We start from the raw sequence: 19,453 nt of genomic DNA, 5'->3' as shown, positions 1-19,453 counted from the left end.
ATTCTTGAATAGAGCCGTGCGAACTCTGAAGTCATATGCCAGCGCATAGCGTTCACCGCTGCGGGGAAATTTGCGTACTCGGTCATTGAGCTGGGGTGGTGCATTATAAGAGTCTTGCATGCGTGACAGTACATCGTTGACATTAGATTATAAACGAAATATAGGTAGGGTGGGTGTGCTCTCTAAATGTCTGTGAGCGATCAGAAACCGGGAGGAACGAGCGCTTTTGGTTGTTGCTGTTCAGATGGCGGCAGGCCATATGGTGAGGCGCCATTGGCGAGGAGCTGCAAGGAAGAAATAAGTTTGCAAGCACAGAAAGGTAGAAATGAGGGCGCGAACCTGAGCTCCCTGTTGTTGTTCAAGCATTTCCTTCTCCTGGGCGACGATTTTGGCTTCATCCTCCAAGGCCAGTGCCAGCGGGAGGGCCACGAGGAGAGCAGACGTGGTGACTACCCACACAAGGTTTCCGAACACCTTGCCTGTCTTTTTGACGACCGATGCAGTCTTGGAGATTTTTGAACGAATGGAGTGGCGCGTCGTCGGGGGAACAATGTCGACGAGGGCGGCGAGACGCTCTGCAAAGGTCTCATCGACGGAGAGGTCTGACTCTACGGAAGAGAGAGAGTCTGTCGAGTTTGTCCTCGAGGACGAAGAGCTGGCATAGGGGTAGTTGCCCTCGTCCTTGTCATCGACGATTTCGACCTTGACCATGATGACGGTTGTGAGTGAGGAATAATTCCGTTGGCGCTGGGAATCATTTTCGACCACATGTCGGCATTTGCCGTGGGACCCTGCTTGTCGACAAGCGACCCTCTGCCGTGGCCCCTGCCTTGTCTCAAGCCCATGTCACACCCCAGAAAGACAATATCTGCGTTATATACTTAGGTTGAGAATCCGGTAATTTGGGGCAGAGGGCTGGGTAGTCTGTTCGCAGCGCTTGGTCCGCGCTGGCGGCCAAACTGAATTGCAAGAGAAGCTACGGAAGCCGCGCTTCTGCTGTCCAGGCCGATAGCTTCCCCCAAGTCCTGGACATATTGGTTTGAGTTGCAAATGGCTGTCTCATGGCCGAGGACTGAGGGGAATATTTCCGTGAAAGGGCAGGCGACTTTGTTGTTCTCGGGACCGACTGAGGACGGGTGCACAGCTTTTGAGTCGGCTCCGAGGGCTGGATCTGCCTTGATGTAGTATATAATACATCCTTGCCCAATACATCTTGCTGCTGCCCTAATCAAAAGTCAACTTTCCGTCCCTCCTCCTTCCCCATGGACCGTTTTCACGACCCTCGTCATTCAGCCCACCAGCAGGGTCAGTTTCCTCAATTCAACCTCTTTTTCTTGCTCACAGGTCGTGGCGTTCCCCAGGCCTTGTTCTACCGACACAGTCGTTCCAGAACCAGATACATGAACTGGCAAAGACCCTCCCTCCACCCAGAAAGCAGAACACCGCCTGCGACGCTTGCAGGTGCTTTTGAATAACCTGCACCGATGTTGGCCCAATCTGACACTGCATCAGGTCGAGAAAAGTTAAGTGTAACAAGCTCCCGGGTCAGGAGAAGGTGCATCTACTTGTTGTTGTATTCTATATCCACCCATTCTCACACACCGGTCGTTTCTCTTTATTCAGTGTCAAGTAAGCCATTCCGTCCTCGTTCGTCCAGAAAAACCTCTTGAACTTGGTTGGCCTCAGCATTGCCTGTCCAAAAACTACCCTTGCACGTTAGTCGTTGTCCCCCAGGACCCCAGACCCTACCAAACCGTGGCTGACTCTATTGCCGCACCAGACACTATGTGCAACAGGCTACTAGTGAGAAGAAGCGTAATGCTGCTCTTTCGCGGAGACCGAGAAACCTAAGCTCAGGACCGCAGTACGTCTCACCAATAGCCCACCTACCACAACCCTCGCCCCTGACGATTTTCTCGCCTCTCATCGTGATTCCATCGCATGTTTATGCCGTTTTGTCTTACGCTATCCCAGCTCTGTCTCCAAATAGTACGCTTCCATTCAGTTTGTTTCACTGAATGATCAACGTAACTCATCTGACCTCCCTAGTCCGTCCCCCGTGCACGACATTCTTTCCCATTCTCCCGTGTCTGCCCTTGCCCAGCTCCCACTCAACGTGAGATATGGCTTCCAACCCCGTCTGTCTGTCGATTCGCCCACAAAGGACGTCCTGGCCTATATTTTTGCGCCACCAGACTCTTCCAGGTGCGTCCATTTATCAATCAAAACTAAAAACAATCGAAATTAATTGGTCTCCAGCGCTAATGAATTCTCCCCTATCATTCCCATCCGACCTCATTCCCCTTACGACGCTTGGGGCGAGGTTGCCTCGAAATTGGACGATGAAAGTTTTAGAGCTGAGTGAGTCTTGTTCGCAGATTAAACATCCTATTGTGATCAGCCCGTGTTTCAACGCCACATGGACATCTGCCTTTCTCGGCCCTTTGTATTCAAAGGCACCTCGGGCAACCTGAAGGTCGTCGAAGCAGTGTGGGCTTTCCGACTATTCGCCCAAGTCTTTCATGCATCCTTGCTGATCGAATATCTCTCGCCTTAACAGGTTCGCGTATGATCTCGTGGAAGTATTCTTCCAGATCGTACATACACGCCTCCCCCTTCTTAACCCCGCCCAGTTTCGTAATAGACTGGGTATAACGGCCAAAAATAAGCCACCGGAGCCTCATTCCCTCAACCACGATAGCCGGCCTCTACATCCCGCCCTTGTGGCCACTGTTGTAGCTTGGGGCAGCAAATTCTCGGAGCATCCTCTCCTCGTCGCGGACCGTAAAAGGCCAAGCGGCCAAAGTCTTCTCGCAAAAACGCTCGTTGATCGCGCCCGAGATCTCGCGGAAGCTTTGAAGGTGCACCGCATCCCGTCGTCTGACCACGTTGTCATTTCGTTACTTATCGAGCCCCTACAAAGCCGTGAGTATCGTCTTTGTTGCGTAGCCTCGTCAACGTTACTTATCCCTTCATTGGACTTAGAAAACCCCGAGGATCCAAACGGTAGGCTCAACAGCTGGTTTCTATGCGATCTCCGGAATTAATGTTTCACTTCAATGCTCTGCAGGCTACCATGGCTTTTGGTTGACAGCTGCCACCCGCCATCTTCTCGGACTCGGAGTATGTTCGCATTTCTCTTCTTCTCCGTATCTCTGCGAACGAAGCACCTCTTCGCATTCGACGCCTTATCGTTCCCCACTCCCTCTGACCATTCCTTACCATTAGATCAATCACAAGTCCACAATGGCCAACCTACCGGATAAGGAAAGCCGAGGGACAATGATCTTCGCGTGGTGGATGACCTGCATTTCAGATGCGTACGCAAGTGCATATTACCGTCGAAAACCTATCCTGGACGACGACGACTACGACATTGACTTTTACACTGTCGGCCCTTCTCCCGAAGAGACCTCGGACCCCGCAAACCCGGCGCCATCAACGAGAGAGCAGTTGGAGGTAAGCGACCATGACTTTTCCGTAACGGCCTTGTGATCTGATCCCCCGCTTTCAGTTCCTGGTACGTTTTTAGGCCGAGTCGAGAGCCGAAAAGTGGCATTTACGTTGTTTCGTGTCCTCGGACAGGGCTACTATCGCGCCGCCCATTCACTCGCCCGGACTGCACGCCAAATGTCGAGAACATTGTGGAAACCATCAACAGACGCTGACGGCGTCCCGTTCGAGGCGCTGACAAGCTTCACTGAAGCATTGGTTGAATGGCGCACCAATTATCTCAGTCTTGTTGGAGTTCCCAACAATTATGACGGCGAATGGGATTTCGTTTCGGTGGGTTGACTTATTGTTGTCATCGTGGCGTCTATTGAATTGAATTGAATCTTCCCTTCTTCACAGGCGGTATCTTCCTGTGCAAGTGATGCAACGTACCATGTCATGTGGATCATCCTATTCTCTGCTCTGGATGACTTTGGCGTCAAAGAATTGAACCAACGTGCGACACCGCCGCCAAATGCGGCCCAGATCGAGGCTGCCAAACAGAAGGTGGTCGAAGAGGCTTTGCAAGGTGCTCTTCGAATAGCAGGCTTGGTAAGATGGTCGCATTCTAGATATCTGATCGTATGACATCTAAACTTGGAACTCGGTAACAGGCTGCCGTTCTGACTTCAAACGGATATCTACGTCTGGATCCTGCGGTAATGCACGTCAGTTGCATTCACGCAGGAACCTTCCTCGCGCGACTCGGCCGACCGGAGGTTTCCAACTGCATCGCCGGATTAGAGCAGTACAGTCATTCTTACGAGGAAGCAGGGGATCAAGCTCAAGAATTACGACGCATTTTCAATACAGCTAGGAATGGGGAGCTGGAACTTAATCATATGGCCTCGGTAGCCCCGAAGCCCTTGGCTTCTGCCCAGCTTGCAATCCAGGTGCATCGACAGCATCAACCAGAACAACATCAACAGCATCATCACCACCCACAGTCAGTTCCGTCGGGAACAACGCCTCAAGGACATGCGATGGCCATCGACGATCCGACCAGTACAACTTCACATTCAACGAATGGATCGGTGAGTTATCTTCACATCGGACCTTTCGTCTTAACTGCACGTTTCACTCATTCTTGCCTGTGTGTGAAGGCATATCCAACACCGAACAATTCGTATGGGAGTTTTGTCCGATGACACCCGCTGCATGTCTTTGAAGAACCCGGCTTTGCATGAATCCCGCGCTCGACTTTTTTCGTTTTCGCTCGCTATTCTTGCTTTCGAATTCATGCCTTCTGAAGATCCCTCGGATACGATGATGATTCCCTCGTTGGCTCGATGGGCTGACAAGCTGTATTTTTAGCAGTGCGCACTGGCTGACTTTCGTACTCTTGTTGTTAATGCTTCTCTTTCTGCTCTTTGCGTGTGCAGCTTCCTATTTTCCCTGTGATGCCGATGCACCCATTTCCTCGTCGCCTATGCTGCATTACCGCTCGCTCGCCATGTTTCAACTTTCCTCCGCCCTCCTGGAGGGCGTGAGTTTTTCATTTCATACCAATTGATACCTGATTCTGGTGCTTTCGATACCTCTCTTCGTAGTATGCATGTGTTTGCTAATGGATGAGAGTATGATAACCAAGTAATACCACAGGGTTGAAACCCTTCTCTTGCTACCATGGTCAATATGTTTATCGTGCAACGGCGACGGACGTCGCAAGGTGTTCCAACCCTGGGAGTGCGAACTCCAGACGTGGTGTGACAAGTTGTACTTCGCTGACTCTGGTCCATGAAGGTGAAACGAACATTGCTCGCGTGTCACAGAAACGTTGCTGCAAGGCGCCCATGAAGCTTTGCCTCCAAAGCACCCTAGAATCCCAACCCCGTACATAACAAACCTTATCACGAATCTATGACGGATTTCTGACCAGCGAATACAACTTGAAAATGTATGTAGAAGGACCGTTCTGATCGTCCTATCCTGTGAGCAAGTGTACACAGTCCTCCAAACCAACAAGGATTCCGGAGGCTCTGTAATTCGGTAATAATTATATACTGTACAGGGTGGTATAGTCCTTGAATGAGGCAATGGGCGAGAGGTAGATAAACAAGGAGAAAATGCTCGATGATGTGGTGACTACTGAAAATAGGATGGTGTTGAAGATGGGTGTCTACTCGTACCGAGCTAATACCGGCCACACGGACAAAGCATAGCGCATGGGGTTCATGGAGGCAGAGGGGAATCATAGAGTCATAAAAGGGTAACAAACTAGTGGAAATGCATTGAAGTGCGGTGCGCGACCGTCGAGACTGCAGTGGAGCAAAAGAAGCCAAAGCCAAATCCAAATCCCATGGGTATGACAGGAAACGAGGCAATGATGAAATATATGTACACGAGGATAAAAAGATGACGACGAGGCCGAATGCTGTTACGGCTCGATGGACCCCCAGTAAGAAACTATAATTGAAGAAAGAAAAAGAAACCAGAGTACGAAAAGTAGTCCAGCACACCAAAACCTTGCTAGCGAAATGATGCTTTCAGGGGGAGTGACGAGCTAGTCGTGATCGAGAAAACGAGAATGTAGCGTAAACCCGCACGAATGGAAGATGAAAACGAAGGTCCTGTGAGGTTGAGCGACCTCGAGAGCTAGCGCGCTCTTTTGGAGGTGCTACCGCGATGCTCTGCTCCTAGTGAAGGTAAGAAGCACCTGACATGCCTGAGCCTTCCTGTCGAAGCAGATCCACAGAGGCACGCACAATGGGAAAGTCGAGCCGAGGTCAGCGCCGATCAAAGGGGACGCCACTAGCGTATTGGAAGAGTGCGCATTTTATCGTCGTTAATGTCGTTCGTTCAGAGTGTTCGAGGATCCGGTCGGGGTTAGAGTCGATGTAGGCGATGAGAATGTTGATCGCATCTTCCGCTTCCTGGAGAGTTGGAATTCTGCGCTCAGTCGAAATAGCGTAGGGGATGGATTCCGGTGGGAGGTAGGTGGTGGATGAAGCATGCATGTCGACAACCGAAGAATTAGGGTCAACTCCACCGGGGAGGCACTGCTGGGGTGATTGCCCATCATCTGCAGAGTTTGTTGACGATGCTGAAAGGGGCGAGGGGAGTACAGCTGCTGAGGAGAGGGAGAGGCGTTGGGATGACGAAGAGGCCCATTGGGAGTCGTCCTGGTCTTCTGGACGATGTAGCGGTTGGGGTCTTGTGCGCCCGTGATCTCCGGTATCATCGTCGAGCTCGGGAGAAGACTCTCGATTGGGGCTACCAGACGTCGAATCCTCCGAGTCCATCTGCAACTGGGGCTGATAGGTACGAGAGGCCATGGCGGTGTGGCCATAGAGGCCTGGATTGGGATTGTCGAACGCCGGAACGTGCTTGACACCGCCAGTCCATTTGCCAGATCGGATGCCATGTCGGTGCTTGAAGTTTTCGACCCACCCTGAGCTCGCCTTAAACTTCTCTTCGCTGATGCCGAGCCCCTTTGCGATTTCCAAGGCACGCGTGCGGATGAGGGAGTCGGAGAGGGGGATGTCTTTGTCGAGAGCTTCTTGAAGGAAGTCGCGCATCACCGCCTCGAGCTCAGGGAACTTGGATGGCCTGCGATCCGGAAAATTAGCTTGACTTTGAAAGGAACCCGATGGATCTACTTGACATACCTATTCTTAGCATGGGCCTCTGCATTATCGTCGACATTGAGCCACTGATTCTTGTGTTTCAAGATCTTGCTGACGGTGCTGCGCTCGATGCCAAACATTTCCGCGATGTCTTCCTGACGTGCATTTTGGTGGTCGAGGTGATATAAACAGATCCTCTTCTTCTCTAACGAGTCGAGCTTCTTCTTGGTGTGCTTCCTCATTCGAGTGTTTCGATGGTAAGTGGCGGCTGGGGAGACATCGGGGAAGTAGGCAGCTGTTGGACTGCTGGGACCCGAGGCCATGTAAGACCTGGAAGTGAGGGAAGGCGATGGCGGGCGACCGTCGATATGGCCCGATGGCGGGCGATTCTGCGGGTACTCGCTATAAGGTGTCATGTATGGGGAGCAGAGAGAGGTGGGTGTCGCTGGCTGGTATTGAAGAGGGCAGGAGCCGTTGATGTTCAATGATAGGCCCTGTTCAGGAACAAGGTCCGACGGGTCGTCGGCGGGGGTGCTTGGACGCGACTCTGGGGTATCCAGCGAGAGCTAAAGGTAGATTAGACAGGGGAAAACGAAAGGTATAAACGGCGGGCCACGGACCTGCGGGTCCGAGATCGACGTCCGGCGGGAAAGCCTGTAGGTCGTAGCAGCTTGTCGACTGCGAGAAGTCCTGACTGGCCCAAGACTGGAGTCACGGGTGCAGAATTCGGCAGACAAATTATCGCCTGAAAGGCCTCCCAGGGTCTGGGATGAGAGATCGAGGGTCGGAGATACACGAGGACCCGGGGAAGGGACTGAAGGCGATGGAGAGGGATAACTCTGGTCTGGATGACGCTGAGTCGTGTACATTGGGGCCATTTGGTTTCGTCCAGTGAAAGCCTGGGGTACGGTATAGTTTGGGTATATCCAAGTATCGTCGCAGGCAGGCAAAGAGGCTACGGACTGGGTCTGGCCACTAGTAGAAACACATCTGTCTGGTTGGCGGTAGTCCGACCTGTAGCAGGCAAAGTTATCGTCAGTATGGACGTCCATGGCGGATTTGGGGCGTTTGGGTGAATTCGACCCGGTTCTTATATAGACTCACCTCAGGCTCAACTATAGTGGTCGTCCTGGTCAAAACCTTGTAGACACGGGGCTTGCCATTTTCGGACGACATCCAATTTGGTCGTGTTATAATATTCCAAGATTTCTTGTGGTCGCATTATCATTTGGCCCAAACCTCTTCTTTGAGGGTATAGATCTCACCTGCCAGGATTGCGGGATCGTCAGCGGGATCTATTCAACAACGATGCGCATGCGGCACACACCGTCTTCCTTCCAAAGTCTCTCCCGTTATTCATCGATTCGGTGCCACCGCGAGATTCAAGGGGTTTCTCTCTCGAAAACATTGTTCCCAGAGTATCTTCAGCCCCTGCTGTTCCTGATCAAGATCACCGTCCAGCAGCTATCTCGGTCGTCGTTTTGCCTACTTGGGTCGTCTTCTATCTTCCCGTTTGGGTCCCGTTGTTTTCCCCTACAATGCCCTTCGCCACTCTACCCTGTGCTGCAGCCGCGGACTTGTCTTCCAGCTCTTGGTCCTACCTTTAGCAAACCCTCGTCGCCTTGCCCCTTGCTACGGGGTCTCGTCCTGTCCCACCTTTTTCGGACCCCGTTACCTCCTGTGTTCCATCCCTTGCTCTGATATTGTTTCGACACCGGTGCGCACGCCACCGCATTCGACGTCCGAGTCCGACCACTCTGGACCTCTGTCCCTGTATGTAAAAATTATGCACCACATCTCTGTTTTCTCGAACCCCATGACCTCTGGCTATTGAACAAATAACCGACTCGCTGCTTTTCGGCAGTTGGGAGTTGCTGACAATCAAAACATCCAACTAGGAAGCGCCGTTTGCTATCCATCGGACCCGTTATAATCCCATTCGGCCCTTCACCTTTCCCAATAGTCTCAGAGTTCGCCGTCTTACTTTCAGAGAGAATCCGAAGCACCACTTCTAACGGACGCAAATACTGCTTGGTCACGCGCTGTCCTCCTCCATCAACTATCCAATTGTGGGTCCCACGTCAAGCGCCTAACGACCTTCTCCAGTTGGTATTCCTCAACCTTGTTTCCTAGATCCTGCTCGTCGAGACCCTCTATGGCCAAATCGACCCTAGGGACTGTAACCCTACGAGTTTACAATGTTCTGGTTGCTCTTTGCCCATAGCGTCTGGCTTCACATCAGTCCCCGCTTGTGGAGACGTTTTGCCACCACCGATCAAGTTCTCGATTTCTGAACTTCCTATAGTGGAAAACTAACGGGCATGAGGCGACGGAACCTCGATGGAACACATAACGACCACCAGGGTGTGGCGACGATTGCCGGGAAAAGCCCCCTTGGACTCGTGCTAGACCCCCTTGATCTAGACAACGAAATACACGGCTCAGGCGACTACAACTGAACGCCTAAACGTAAGGGGAACAAAAAATTGGGGGACTAAACCGCAACATTCGACGCTTCCGCCAGTCTGCTGGGTTTTGACACAAGTGATATCTATGGGAGTATTCACCGGGAGAAGGCCAGAAGGCTTGGCAATCGATGGCCATGAACACCCTTTCGTGCAGGCAACCCACTGCAGCACGAGCAGAAGGTATATTTGCCTCTAACGTCTAGGCCCATTCAACGCCGAAACCATGTTTTCGACGACCGATCTTCAGGTAATAACGATGTGCAACTGATCCTCCTCGATTGACTGAACGTTGGTTCTCTTCTTTCCTCCAAGGTCATGCTCCTGTAATCTGTCTTTTTACTCGTATTCGAGATCAATTCGAGATGGACGTGAGGGCATCAATGGAGAGCGCCTCACACATAAGGCAAGAAGGTTCCCGGGCTGTACCTTCCCAATGCGTTTGATCGATTTAGATCCATCGACCTACTCGGCGGAATTAGATGTGCGCAATCTATTGGTTCGTTTAATGCCTCTCTCTCTGGTTTGAAGGAGGGATTTCGAGCAATTGCGTTGCCTGCGGCAGACTATTTCAAATGGCTCGACCTCGGTTACCTCATCTTCGAGAAGAAGGGATGAAGCTTGCTCGACATACCTTCACAACGGGATGCACAAAACTCAACGAATATTGGTCGGAAATGTCCACCCAAATTCGTAGCTTTCTGATGATAGCTCGTTGAGCCGACAATCCGGTGCATTAAATCGATCCCCAGACTTGTCATATTGCCTGTGGTTCTCCCGAGACGCCTGGCTGCTGGGCCTGCAGGCAGACAACATGATCAACCCAGGGATCTGGTGCAAAGTCACTCGGACGACTGATTAATAGAGGCCTCAGTTGCGCAGCATGATCAGGACCTTCTATCCCACCTAACTGTGCGTGGCGCAACATCATCGCTGGTGCGACATACGCAGCTCGATGATGAGACCTATCGCCAAGTGGCGGTCGGCCGTCCACTAAAAACTGGGGTGCGGGAAGCAAGGTTGGGTGGGGCCTGCTACGTAGTGTTTTATTCTCCATACTCCCGCGGGTACCTTCCCTCCTGCCAGTGAAGGAGGCGGCGTTCTATGATTCATTCAGTGATGACATTAATGTGTTCTACGGCCCTAAACGCCTGAGCTCTGGCATCATGGGACTTGCTAATCCAAGTCGACAGTAGCTTCTAGAACCACTGGCTATGCATACACTATTGGATTCTTTCTGTGATGATTACGGGAAGGGAGCACCTTGGAAGCCCGTGAGTTTCACCTTCTCTCATGTATTTTCGACTCGAGGTTTCAAGCTCACTGCAGGGTTCAGAGTGATTGTTAGGAAAGGAACTCCGTCTCAACTGCAGCCACTCTTGTCACGTCTTCCGTACCTTGGGATCGATGAAATGACATTGGATTAGGGAACGGACAATCCCTTTGCGATCGATGCTACTCCGTGTAGGTAGTAGTTACGACAAGTTTCAGCTGAGATCGCACTCACGAACCACTTCTGTTCTTCGACTTGCTCGAGGTTTTCATTCGGAGCAGGTCGCGTGAAATATCTGCACGACGATTGGTGAACGATCCGGAAGTAACCGATAGTCATGACGATTATGCACCCGGCGGCTGTGACTCGAGTGCGGAGCCCAAATGGCGGTGTGTTGCCATTCTGGGATGAGCGTACCCCAATTCGCGTGGATGCCAAGACGGAACAACCGAGCCTTCCGCTGGACGAACCATTGTCATGATTTCACTTCAGGCTCCTGGAAAGCAACCGCCAACTCGAATACGTCGAAACCCGTCCTCCTGCTCTTCCCTGGACCCCCAGAAAGGCCTAGGACTCGGTTGTCCACTGTGTACGTGACTTGATTGATAATAGGCGTGTAAAATTGTGCTTGGTCCGCTCAATGATGAAGCCCGTGATGCTACCGCATTCCGAATAGCTATGACTAGACCTCGGGACGAAACGGTGCCTATTTTCTCGCAAAGGTCCTATATAAGTGGAGCAGGAACAATGGAGATGGGCAGATTCATCCAAGCGCTCTATTTTTCAACATGCTCAAGTCTACGTTACTTCGGACGACTGCTGTGCAGCTGCGCACGCCCACGACGCTTTCTACCGCTAGACTTCTGGCTCGCCCTCTTGTTTGCCGGGGTCTACATTCTACTGGATATCTTCGTTCGGCGCTCTCGGCCAGTGCAAAGACCCGTGAAACCCATACAGGTAAGTTCAGCCTCGTAGCCTTCTCGACCGGCTAATTAATGGGAAACAGAAACCCGTTCGACCAAGTCTGAGACGAAGGAGGCACCAAAAGCAGATCCATTGACAACGGAGAGTGCGGTTAGCACGGTACCCACCATGGTCCGAGGAGACTGGGTTCTATTCCATCCCGTTTATTCATCTGAAGAACTCAAGGCGGTCGAGGTAAGGTGTTGTTTCAATCTTGATAGACAAAGTAATTGACGTGTTGTGTCAAACTTAAGGTTATCCATCGTGAACCAAAGACTTTGTCCGACAAGGCAGCGAGAGGATTTGTCACCCTGGCTCGGAAGATGTTCGATTTGGTGTCTGGGTACAAGCATAAGCCCTTGCCTCCGAACTACAAGGATCTAACAGTTCAACATCTGAGAGACCAAGGGTATATCCTCGACGACAAGGGCTGGCTTCGTGTAAGTGCTTTCCGTGATTTAGTCAGTTCGGCTCAGCTTATTTGTTTACGACGCAGCGTATCCTCTTCCTTGAGAGTATCGCCGGAGTTCCAGGCATGGTTGCAGCCACCCTTCGACATCTGCAGAGTTTGCGTCTTATGGTGCGTTCGCCCAGTTAGCCTCATGAAGACAGTTGCTGATATACATCACTAGCGTCGTGACAGCGGCTGGTAAGCTTGAATGCATGAGCTTAGTCGAAGCAGTGTGTTTATTTTCTGTACAGGATTCATACGTGCCTCGAGGAGGCTGAGAATGAGCGTATGCATCTAATGTCAGTCAGCGTCTCCTCTCCGCACGTGCACATGCTGACTTCTTCAACCCCACTTTAGGACTTTCATGACTCTTCGAAAGCCTTCGATAGCGTTCCGGGCTATGGTCCTCGGTGCTCAGGGCGTGTTCTATAACCTCTTCTGTGAGTCCTACTGATAAGCCTGTGACATGTTGTCCTTACCTTTAATAAGTCCTGTCCTATATATTCTCTCCAAAGACCTGCCATCGATTCGTTGGCTACCTGGAAGAGGAAGCCGTTGTCACATAGTACGTCATGTCATGCGTTCCTTCCCGTTTCCGCTCCGGCGCTAAACACGGCCGATCACTAGCACCAAATGTATCAAGGAACTCGAAGACGGTCTGATCCCTGAATGGTGAGGTCTCAAGCAAATGTATAGCAAACGTTCGCTGACCATCGTGATTTCAGGGAGGGTAAACCGGCACCGGAAATCGCCATTGACTACTGGCGGATGTCTCCAGACGCGAAGATGATCGATTTGCTTTACGCTGTGAGGTCCGACGAATCTACGCACCGATTCGTGAACCACAGTCTCGCCAACCTTAACCATGACACCGATGTCAACCCGTTCGCATTGCGCGAACCGGACATGCACACCAAGGGCAAGAAGATTGAGTATGTTGTTTCCTTTATCTTCGGACCATGTGGTGGTATTAATTTCGTTTCCTTCTAGGTTCGAACGCCATGAAGCAGAGGCGTACATCAAGGAATCGCATGAACTACTTGGAAAGAAGTAAACCAATCTGTCCGCAGTGACTTCCCCTCCCCTCTCCGCCTAACGATATTGTATACTCCTAATAATCTCGACGACCGCCAAGACTGGACTCTCCAATGGACTTCTTTGGATCAAAATTTTGCATCAAATCCTTCAGTTCTTCGTCATTTCACTTTAGACTCGCATTTTTATTTCTTAATATGTAGCATATGCCTATGCCCCATGTGGCTTCGAGGAATTCAATCTCCAGTCTGCACTCGCAAGGATCATCGTGTTTCGGAGGCAAATGGGATTGATGATCAATGTTCTATTTTTGGCGCTCTGAGTCCGATGGCAACTCGAGCAAGCACTTGACACACTCCACCACTTTTCGCCCAAACGAGCCCATCTCCAGTCCTTGGCTCGTGGTCTTTGCGACCACCCGGTCACTCCAGGACATGGACCCCAGCTCGTGGACAATCCTCAAAGGCGACACAGCGAGCGATGTAGACCAGAACGCCCAGTTGGCGCGGATCCTGGCTGCTACCAACCGAAACCATGTTGGTCACATTGGACGACGTGTCTTCATCGGCCCAATGCCTGAAAAGGTCATATCACACATCGAGCAAGGAATAAAGCGCAAGAAGGCCGACACAGGAGCAATCACACTCAGCCAACTGGAGACTGCTCAGCCGGAAGAGAGCGAAGACATCGTGCAGGTTGTCAAGCAGCATGCGAGGCGGTTTATCGCGCATCACAAGTCTCAACGGCCCGGGGACAATGCAAGCATGCAAAGTAGGGACTCGGACGAAGACGATTGGGACGAAGACCGCGAGAGGCACATCACAGACGAGATCATACAGAAGTGGAAGGAAAGCGAATGGGGACAAGCGTGGAGCAATCGACGCAGACGCAAGAACGAGCCACGGCAACCTGCTAGCCATTGGGTGGGAGGAAGCTTTGAAATAGGCTCATTATTGGGGGTCAATATCCTTCACGGAGGGCATTCAAAGCCGTATATGACTATGCATAAAGGTGAGTGACGACCGACCTTGCCTTTAGCTGCTTACTGACAGGACTGACCGACAGGGGCAAGCGCCTCAACTATGAAGATACCAAACATCGTCCTCTCTCGTGCCGAACATCCTAGGGACCTCGGTCCACCTCCGATTGAATCGACTGCCTCAATAAGTTCGGTTCCAGGTCGAGCTCATGGCAGTGGTGTCGACTCGATAGCCGACTCGCGGACGGGCTTATTGTCTTCTTCAGCGAATGGGGCAAACGCAGAGGCCTCGGGAAGTCAAGGACCATTGAGCCCACTCTCCTCGGCCCGCCAAGGCTCTAGCGACACTCATCTGAGCGCCAAGGCAGAAGGGAAGAGGAGGCAGGTGCATTACGGGGACGAAATCAAGGACGACTCGGAGGTGCCAATAACCCAATCTGCAACCTCAGTCGTATCCCCTCCACCCGTACCCCCAATCGAGGTTCTCGAAAGGACAGAAGTCACAGTGGAACCCACCACTAGCCAAGGTGCTATGCTAACCCCTCTTACTCCGGGGTTCGAATGGGGTGATGTTATACTGCGAGGTATGTAGCGTGCGTTTCGTGTTTCTCCTCCAAGGCTAACCTGCTTAGAGACCGCATGCTTGTCAGAATTGCTTACTCTAAATCCAACGGTCTGAGCCCAAAGTTTGACGACTCCATTCACCGAACTACACGCGATCTCCAGCATGAAGATTGGGGTGAATTCTTGGTGGCGTGGAGGAAGGACTTGATTGAAATCTACGAGGACCATGTATGTTGGAGCCATCTCTATAGCCGCTTTATGTGCTCACCGCTTATCTTTTTCAGAAAGTACCAGGTCGCGAGTTCCTGACCGGAACTAAGCATCTCGCTTTCGTCATCCCGCTGAAATCATCCCGGACCAGCCTCTCGCTGTATTCCTTTGTTGATCTGACGTTTTGCATCACTTGTCCCCCCATGTCGACACGTCTCAACTCCAACTCTCGGTGGATATTCAGTCGATCGAAGCCAGGGACCAACATCTTCATTTTCAAGCACAAGAGTCGATCGCGTTCGTGGGACTGGATCTGGCAGCTCTGGTATATCTGACAAGTTTGGAATATACGACCCAACAATTCTGACGATTTAAACTTTTTTCTCAGGAGATATCGGGGAGGGGAGATACCTCCTTCCATCGACGTTTACAATCCACGTTTGAACACGAGAGTGACGGTGGATGTCCCATTTCGGCGCGAGATCGACCATCAAGAGCTGTACGACATCCTCTCGCGCGAGAATGTCATTGCTCTCTGCATGAAGTCGCTACGCTCTGTTCCCGATTGGTTTTCACTCGTCGAGCGTGAAATTACCCAAGAAGGCAAGAGACTAGAGCTATGTTGGCGCAGAGATGCAAGTCTGGATTGGATGTGGCTAGAAGTTGACGTATTTGGCAAGTCAAGACCATGGGCTACAATCGCCGGATTAGCTGTCCTTCAGGTAAATTTAAATCTCCCTTTCAGAGATCTCGTGTCGTTCTTACCATTTTCTCCCTGCGGTGTTAGTCCTCTCGGCCTCCAAATTTTGAGATCCGTCTGACATCGCACGCCCCGACGCACTATCACTTGAAGAATGGATCCGAAATCGAGGAGCCTCCTTCCGTCGAAGGTTACGTAGAACGGATCAAACCCAACACCCAATTCAAGCAATCCCTGTATCTTTCCACGCATAATGGTCTCCTTTTCATACAGCATGTCGATAACGCGTATCCCCCTGCACCACCCGGCCTTGCGCTTACTTTGCAGGACCTAGACTCTTGGATAACGGGACTTCGGCAGTCGGAAGTGGAGCGTGGCTCCAATCAGGTTCTGCATGCCAGTGGTGTGTGCGACCTGCGAAGCATTGTCGCCGTGCGGCGTGCTTTCCAACCTGTGCCTCCCACACGACACGACCAAAAGGACCGCCCAGCCGGTGATGATGCGAGTTGGCTGGACGTTTGGTCGCAGCCCGAAACATCCACGTTGGATGACGACGAAGACGAAGGCGGAGAGGCATATCTCAATACAGTCCGCGACCGAACAATGGTTCGTGTGCGAAGATCATTCGAACTGCTCCTTGAGACAGGGAACGTCATTCGGTTTGAGGTGCGTGTTTCGATCGTCATGCAATGGTGTCGTCGTCAGTTCACTGATGGTGGTCATCAGACACACTCGCGGAAAGTGGCTGTTGAATGGATAAACCGCCTGCGTGCCTTAATTACCTTCTGGAAGCACAAGCATAGGGTTGATGCTAAGGAAGAGATGGAGCTTGTACAGGCCCGTCGACCAAGGTTGACTCCGCAGATTAGAGTGTGCCAGGAGGAAGAATCGCCCCCAGAAGCACCAGCGGATATGTCTGCGCCATACCCAGCGATGGAGAACCTATACAATTGGTGCATTATTGAAGGATGCAATCCTATCACCAAAGGTGGCAAGGTTTACATGAGGAAGGGGCTTCGAGGACAGTACAAGTGAGTGTCTTCATTAACATGAACGGTTGACGCCGACGCTGAGCCCACCCGTAGATTGGTGCAGTTATTACTTGTCGCAGGCCACCTCGTTCGATTTCGCATCAAGCCCGGGTCGTCCCTTCATACAGTGTCCCACAAGAAGATCAACTTGATGGACGCCTATGTGTATTCCGGTTACTTCGCGGCTCTGAATCTTCCCAAAGGACAGTACAGACCCAACAAGCCCGCAGCTCCCCGTCGGTATCAAGATGGACTGGAGACGGATGACCGGGAGGAGGACATGCTTCTCATGATTCTCTATCGACGCCAACCTTCGGCCAATGATGCAGAACATGCCCCAACAAACGCTCCAACCTCGAGTAGGAACATCCCGACGTTGTCGACAAAGCAGAAGGTACTGGTGCTTCGGACGCGAAGTCGAATCGAGCGTGACGCGTGGTGTTGGGCGTTGAACACCGAGATTGAGAAGATTGCTCGGACTCAGTGCGAACGGGAGGCGAAGTTGATGGAGACTGGGAAATTAATAGAGCTGAACAAATGAACGGCTTGGACATAATTCATGCATGGATGGGACTGGATTAGCATTAGATACGGATTACTGGCAACTACTAGGAGTAATGGATTATTTCTTGGGTTTCTTAACACTGGAATATTACGGTTAGCCTGGGAATGGGACAAAACCAAATTGGAATACGCACCCATATTTACTACGCGAGGTAGCACGGCCAACGACACCTGCAAAGTCGAGGGCACCACGAACAAGCTTATAACTGAAAGTGACGTGAACAGACAGGAAGAGAACGGAAGAAGCGGAAGAGCATACCCCACACCGGGCAAATCCTTCGTTCGTCCACCACGAACCAAGACGACACTGTGTTCCTGCAAGTTGTGTCCTTCACCTTGAATGTAAGCCATGAGAGATTTGCCAGTGGTCAGCTTGACACGAGCGACTTTTCGTTTGGCCGAGTTGGGCTTCTTGGGTTTGGCGATGATGAGCCTTGTGACGACGCCCTTTCTCTGGGGACAGTTCTCCAGAAGTGGTGACTTTGATTCGAGAGACTTCTTGGGCTTGCGTTTATTGCGCATGGACTGGTTCATTGTCCTCCATGCCGACGGTGTAGCGTGGAAGGCACAGCGCTGTTGGAAAGCCGCTGCTACGGTCGGTGTTGGCAGAAGAGCCCGTCTAGGGGCTTGTTGGTTGGCCAGCGTCCGCGTCAAGAGCGGCGCCCATGTCGATGGCGACGGCCGAGACAACGCTCGGAGTGCGGAAAACATAGGCGGTCGTCGTCGTCTGTAACAGTGACGAACGCGCGAAAGTTACAGCAAATTCACAAGGCCCAGCGTTTGGTTCCGGGGTGTTTGCCAAACAAACACCACGAGCGCGTCGACCGCAATCATTATTTCAACACGCGACTTTTTGCACCCAACTACTACGCTAACAACATGCCTTCTTCATCCCGCAGAACAACGAGCAGACGTCAAAATTCGGAAGAAATTGAAGACGATGTTGTCACCCAGAGACAGGCTGATGACGACGTGAGCGACGGAGAGGGACCCTCGAGGACCGCAACGCAGTCTAGGAAGAAATATGGAAAGCAGAAGAAGGTCACCCAGAATACCCAGGATTCGGACGACGACGATGAAGTCTCTGAAAGCGACGGCGATGATGAGCAAATCGACGTGTCGCAGCTTCGTGACCAACCTTTGCCCGCAGCAAACGAAGCTGGTCTGCGCGGTCTCTGTGTCGACTGGAAAAACGTCGAATTTAGCACCAGGCAGCACTGGAGTATGATCCAGGATATTGCTTCTGCTCTTGCGGATAACGTGGACGAGGAGGCAGCTCGCGAAGTGCGTTGATTGCTATACGCTCTTTGGCAATTTATGTAACCCTTTTGGTTACAGCCCATCGAATCGCTGGACAGCGTGATGCGAGAACTCATCGACCTCAGTACAGAGATGATCAGCCATAAAGAGGTCATAGACGACATAAGGCAGAAGTTGGTACAAGGCCAGAAAATTGTATGTCTTCCGTGCATCTTCCCCATATATACTTTCCTAATTGTGCGACTAGGACAATGCCCTGGACCGCTACATGTCAGGAGTCGAAGCAAAGAAGGAGGAATACCAGAAGAAAACGACGCGTCAAAAGTACGCTAAATCTGACGCATACATCGAATTCAGGTCTTCGATTTGGGTGAGCTTGTCTGGCCATTTTTGGAGGTGACGGCAGCTGAATGTGTTTCGTTCAGAACGCACAAAAACCAGGGCAGCCTATGCCACCGCTTACCACCTTCATTGAGAAAGGCACGACTTTGTTCCCTCTTTGAATTTACATGCTCATCCTTGATACAGAGGATGGGGATGATAGTGACGATGACGACCTCGAGATCGGTGGTCAAACTCAGGACTTCAAGTGTCCTATTACTCTGACCATTTTGATTGACCCGTTAACTTCGTACGTAAAGCTGCTTGTCCTCTTGGAATCAGCACTCACACCTCCAACAGACGATTATGCGGCCACTCTTACGACGCCGCCGCTATTCGGTCTATGCTTGGGAGGGGAAGCAAGGCTTGCCCTGCCGCTGGCTGTAAGAAAATGATCGCCATCTCCGACTGCTTGCCCAATGAAGATCTCGCAAAGAAAGCCAAGAATCATAAACGCAGGCTCGAGCGCCAGGAAGAAGAGGCTCATAGCGACGTTGACGAAGTTATTGAGTAAACCAC

At 51.5% G+C, this 19,453-nt stretch overlaps 8 protein-coding genes across 8 annotated transcripts; 4 read left to right on the top strand and 4 right to left on the bottom strand.

Annotated features, from left to right (window-relative positions):
- Positions 1-91: 91 nt before the first annotated feature.
- CC1G_03466 (hypothetical protein) lies at positions 92-722 on the bottom strand. Its single transcript, XM_001835632.2, has 2 exons — positions 340-722; positions 92-284 (listed from the first exon to the last, which is right to left on the bottom strand). Exons 1-2 carry the CDS (start codon positions 709-711, stop codon positions 201-203), a joined length of 456 nt encoding a protein of 151 aa, XP_001835684.1. The 5' UTR covers positions 712-722; the 3' UTR covers positions 92-200.
- Positions 723-1,262: 540 nt separating this feature from the next.
- On the top strand, positions 1,263-4,640 carry CC1G_03465 (hypothetical protein; the record flags this gene model as incomplete). The annotated part of the gene is made up of 17 exons (XM_001835631.2): positions 1,263-1,305; positions 1,362-1,461; positions 1,513-1,555; positions 1,624-1,715; positions 1,781-1,864; positions 1,975-1,989; positions 2,050-2,205; positions 2,260-2,361; positions 2,561-2,925; positions 2,986-3,006; positions 3,071-3,123; positions 3,229-3,459; positions 3,515-3,520; positions 3,586-3,786; positions 3,853-4,044; positions 4,107-4,526; positions 4,596-4,640. The coding sequence occupies 17 exons, from the start codon at positions 1,263-1,265 to the stop codon at positions 4,638-4,640; spliced, it is 2,169 nt and encodes a 722-aa protein (XP_001835683.2).
- A 1,470-nt stretch (positions 4,641-6,110) lies between these two features.
- CC1G_03464 (centromere binding protein B) lies at positions 6,111-8,110 on the bottom strand (the record flags this gene model as incomplete). The annotated part of the gene is made up of 3 exons (XM_001835630.2): positions 6,111-7,041; positions 7,101-7,624; positions 7,679-8,110. 3 exons carry the CDS (start codon positions 8,108-8,110, stop codon positions 6,219-6,221), a joined length of 1,779 nt encoding a protein of 592 aa, XP_001835682.2. The 3' UTR covers positions 6,111-6,218.
- A 1,659-nt stretch (positions 8,111-9,769) lies between these two features.
- On the bottom strand, positions 9,770-11,135 carry CC1G_14980 (hypothetical protein; the record flags this gene model as incomplete). The annotated part of the gene is made up of 5 exons (XM_002910603.1): positions 9,770-9,847; positions 9,953-9,988; positions 10,158-10,224; positions 10,471-10,625; positions 11,031-11,135. The coding sequence occupies 5 exons, from the start codon at positions 11,133-11,135 to the stop codon at positions 9,770-9,772; spliced, it is 441 nt and encodes a 146-aa protein (XP_002910649.1).
- Positions 11,136-11,572: 437 nt separating this feature from the next.
- CC1G_03463 (mitochondrial alternative oxidase) lies at positions 11,573-13,505 on the top strand. The gene is made up of 11 exons (XM_001835629.2): positions 11,573-11,753; positions 11,803-11,954; positions 12,014-12,199; positions 12,256-12,339; positions 12,392-12,408; positions 12,462-12,509; positions 12,568-12,650; positions 12,700-12,775; positions 12,838-12,882; positions 12,936-13,142; positions 13,201-13,505. Exons 1-11 carry the CDS (start codon positions 11,585-11,587, stop codon positions 13,262-13,264), a joined length of 1,131 nt encoding a protein of 376 aa, XP_001835681.1. The 5' UTR covers positions 11,573-11,584; the 3' UTR covers positions 13,265-13,505.
- Positions 13,506-13,679: 174 nt separating this feature from the next.
- On the top strand, positions 13,680-17,270 carry CC1G_03462 (hypothetical protein; the record flags this gene model as incomplete). The annotated part of the gene is made up of 8 exons (XM_001835628.1): positions 13,680-14,256; positions 14,311-14,808; positions 14,859-15,016; positions 15,073-15,323; positions 15,387-15,720; positions 15,786-16,364; positions 16,425-16,729; positions 16,784-17,270. The coding sequence occupies 8 exons, from the start codon at positions 13,680-13,682 to the stop codon at positions 17,268-17,270; spliced, it is 3,189 nt and encodes a 1,062-aa protein (XP_001835680.1).
- Positions 17,271-17,351: 81 nt separating this feature from the next.
- On the bottom strand, positions 17,352-18,004 carry CC1G_03461 (putative mitochondrial 37S ribosomal protein MRPS12; the record flags this gene model as incomplete). Its single annotated transcript, XM_001835627.2, has 3 exons — positions 17,352-17,373; positions 17,428-17,499; positions 17,553-18,004. 3 exons carry the CDS (start codon positions 18,002-18,004, stop codon positions 17,352-17,354), a joined length of 546 nt encoding a protein of 181 aa, XP_001835679.2.
- A 172-nt stretch (positions 18,005-18,176) lies between these two features.
- CC1G_03460 (hypothetical protein) lies at positions 18,177-19,448 on the top strand (the record flags this gene model as incomplete). The annotated part of the gene is made up of 6 exons (XM_001835626.2): positions 18,177-18,577; positions 18,632-18,748; positions 18,801-18,923; positions 18,979-19,033; positions 19,082-19,184; positions 19,235-19,448. Exons 1-6 carry the CDS (start codon positions 18,518-18,520, stop codon positions 19,446-19,448), a joined length of 672 nt encoding a protein of 223 aa, XP_001835678.2. The 5' UTR covers positions 18,177-18,517.
- Between the last annotated feature and the right edge of the window lie 5 nt (positions 19,449-19,453).

This window comes from Coprinopsis cinerea (assembly GCF_000182895.1).
Source record: "Coprinopsis cinerea okayama7#130 chromosome 8 map unlocalized cont3.8, whole genome shotgun sequence".
Lineage (NCBI taxonomy): Eukaryota > Fungi > Basidiomycota > Agaricomycetes > Agaricales > Psathyrellaceae > Coprinopsis > Coprinopsis cinerea.
Note: the sequence above shows the minus strand (reverse complement) of the source record. Positions and strands in the feature narration are given on the sequence as shown.

What these genes read in the sequence shown, in the direction of transcription:
- CC1G_03466 (XM_001835632.2), bottom strand. Translation starts at nt 711, where the DNA reads ATGGTCAAGGTCGAAATCGTCGATGACAAGGACGAGGGCAACTACCCC. An exon ending in AACAACAACAGGGAGCTCAG is followed by an intron (nt 285 to 339) that starts GTTCGCGCCCTC and finishes TCTTCCTTGCAG; the next exon opens with CTCCTCGCCAATGGCGCCTC.
- CC1G_03463 (XM_001835629.2), top strand. Translation starts at nt 11,585, where the DNA reads ATGCTCAAGTCTACGTTACTTCGGACGACTGCTGTGCAGCTGCGCACG. An exon ending in ACGACAAGGGCTGGCTTCGT is followed by an intron (nt 12,200 to 12,255) that starts GTAAGTGCTTTC and finishes TTTACGACGCAG; the next exon opens with CGTATCCTCTTCCTTGAGAG. An exon ending in ACCAAGGGCAAGAAGATTGA is followed by an intron (nt 13,143 to 13,200) that starts GTATGTTGTTTC and finishes GTTTCCTTCTAG; the next exon opens with GTTCGAACGCCATGAAGCAG.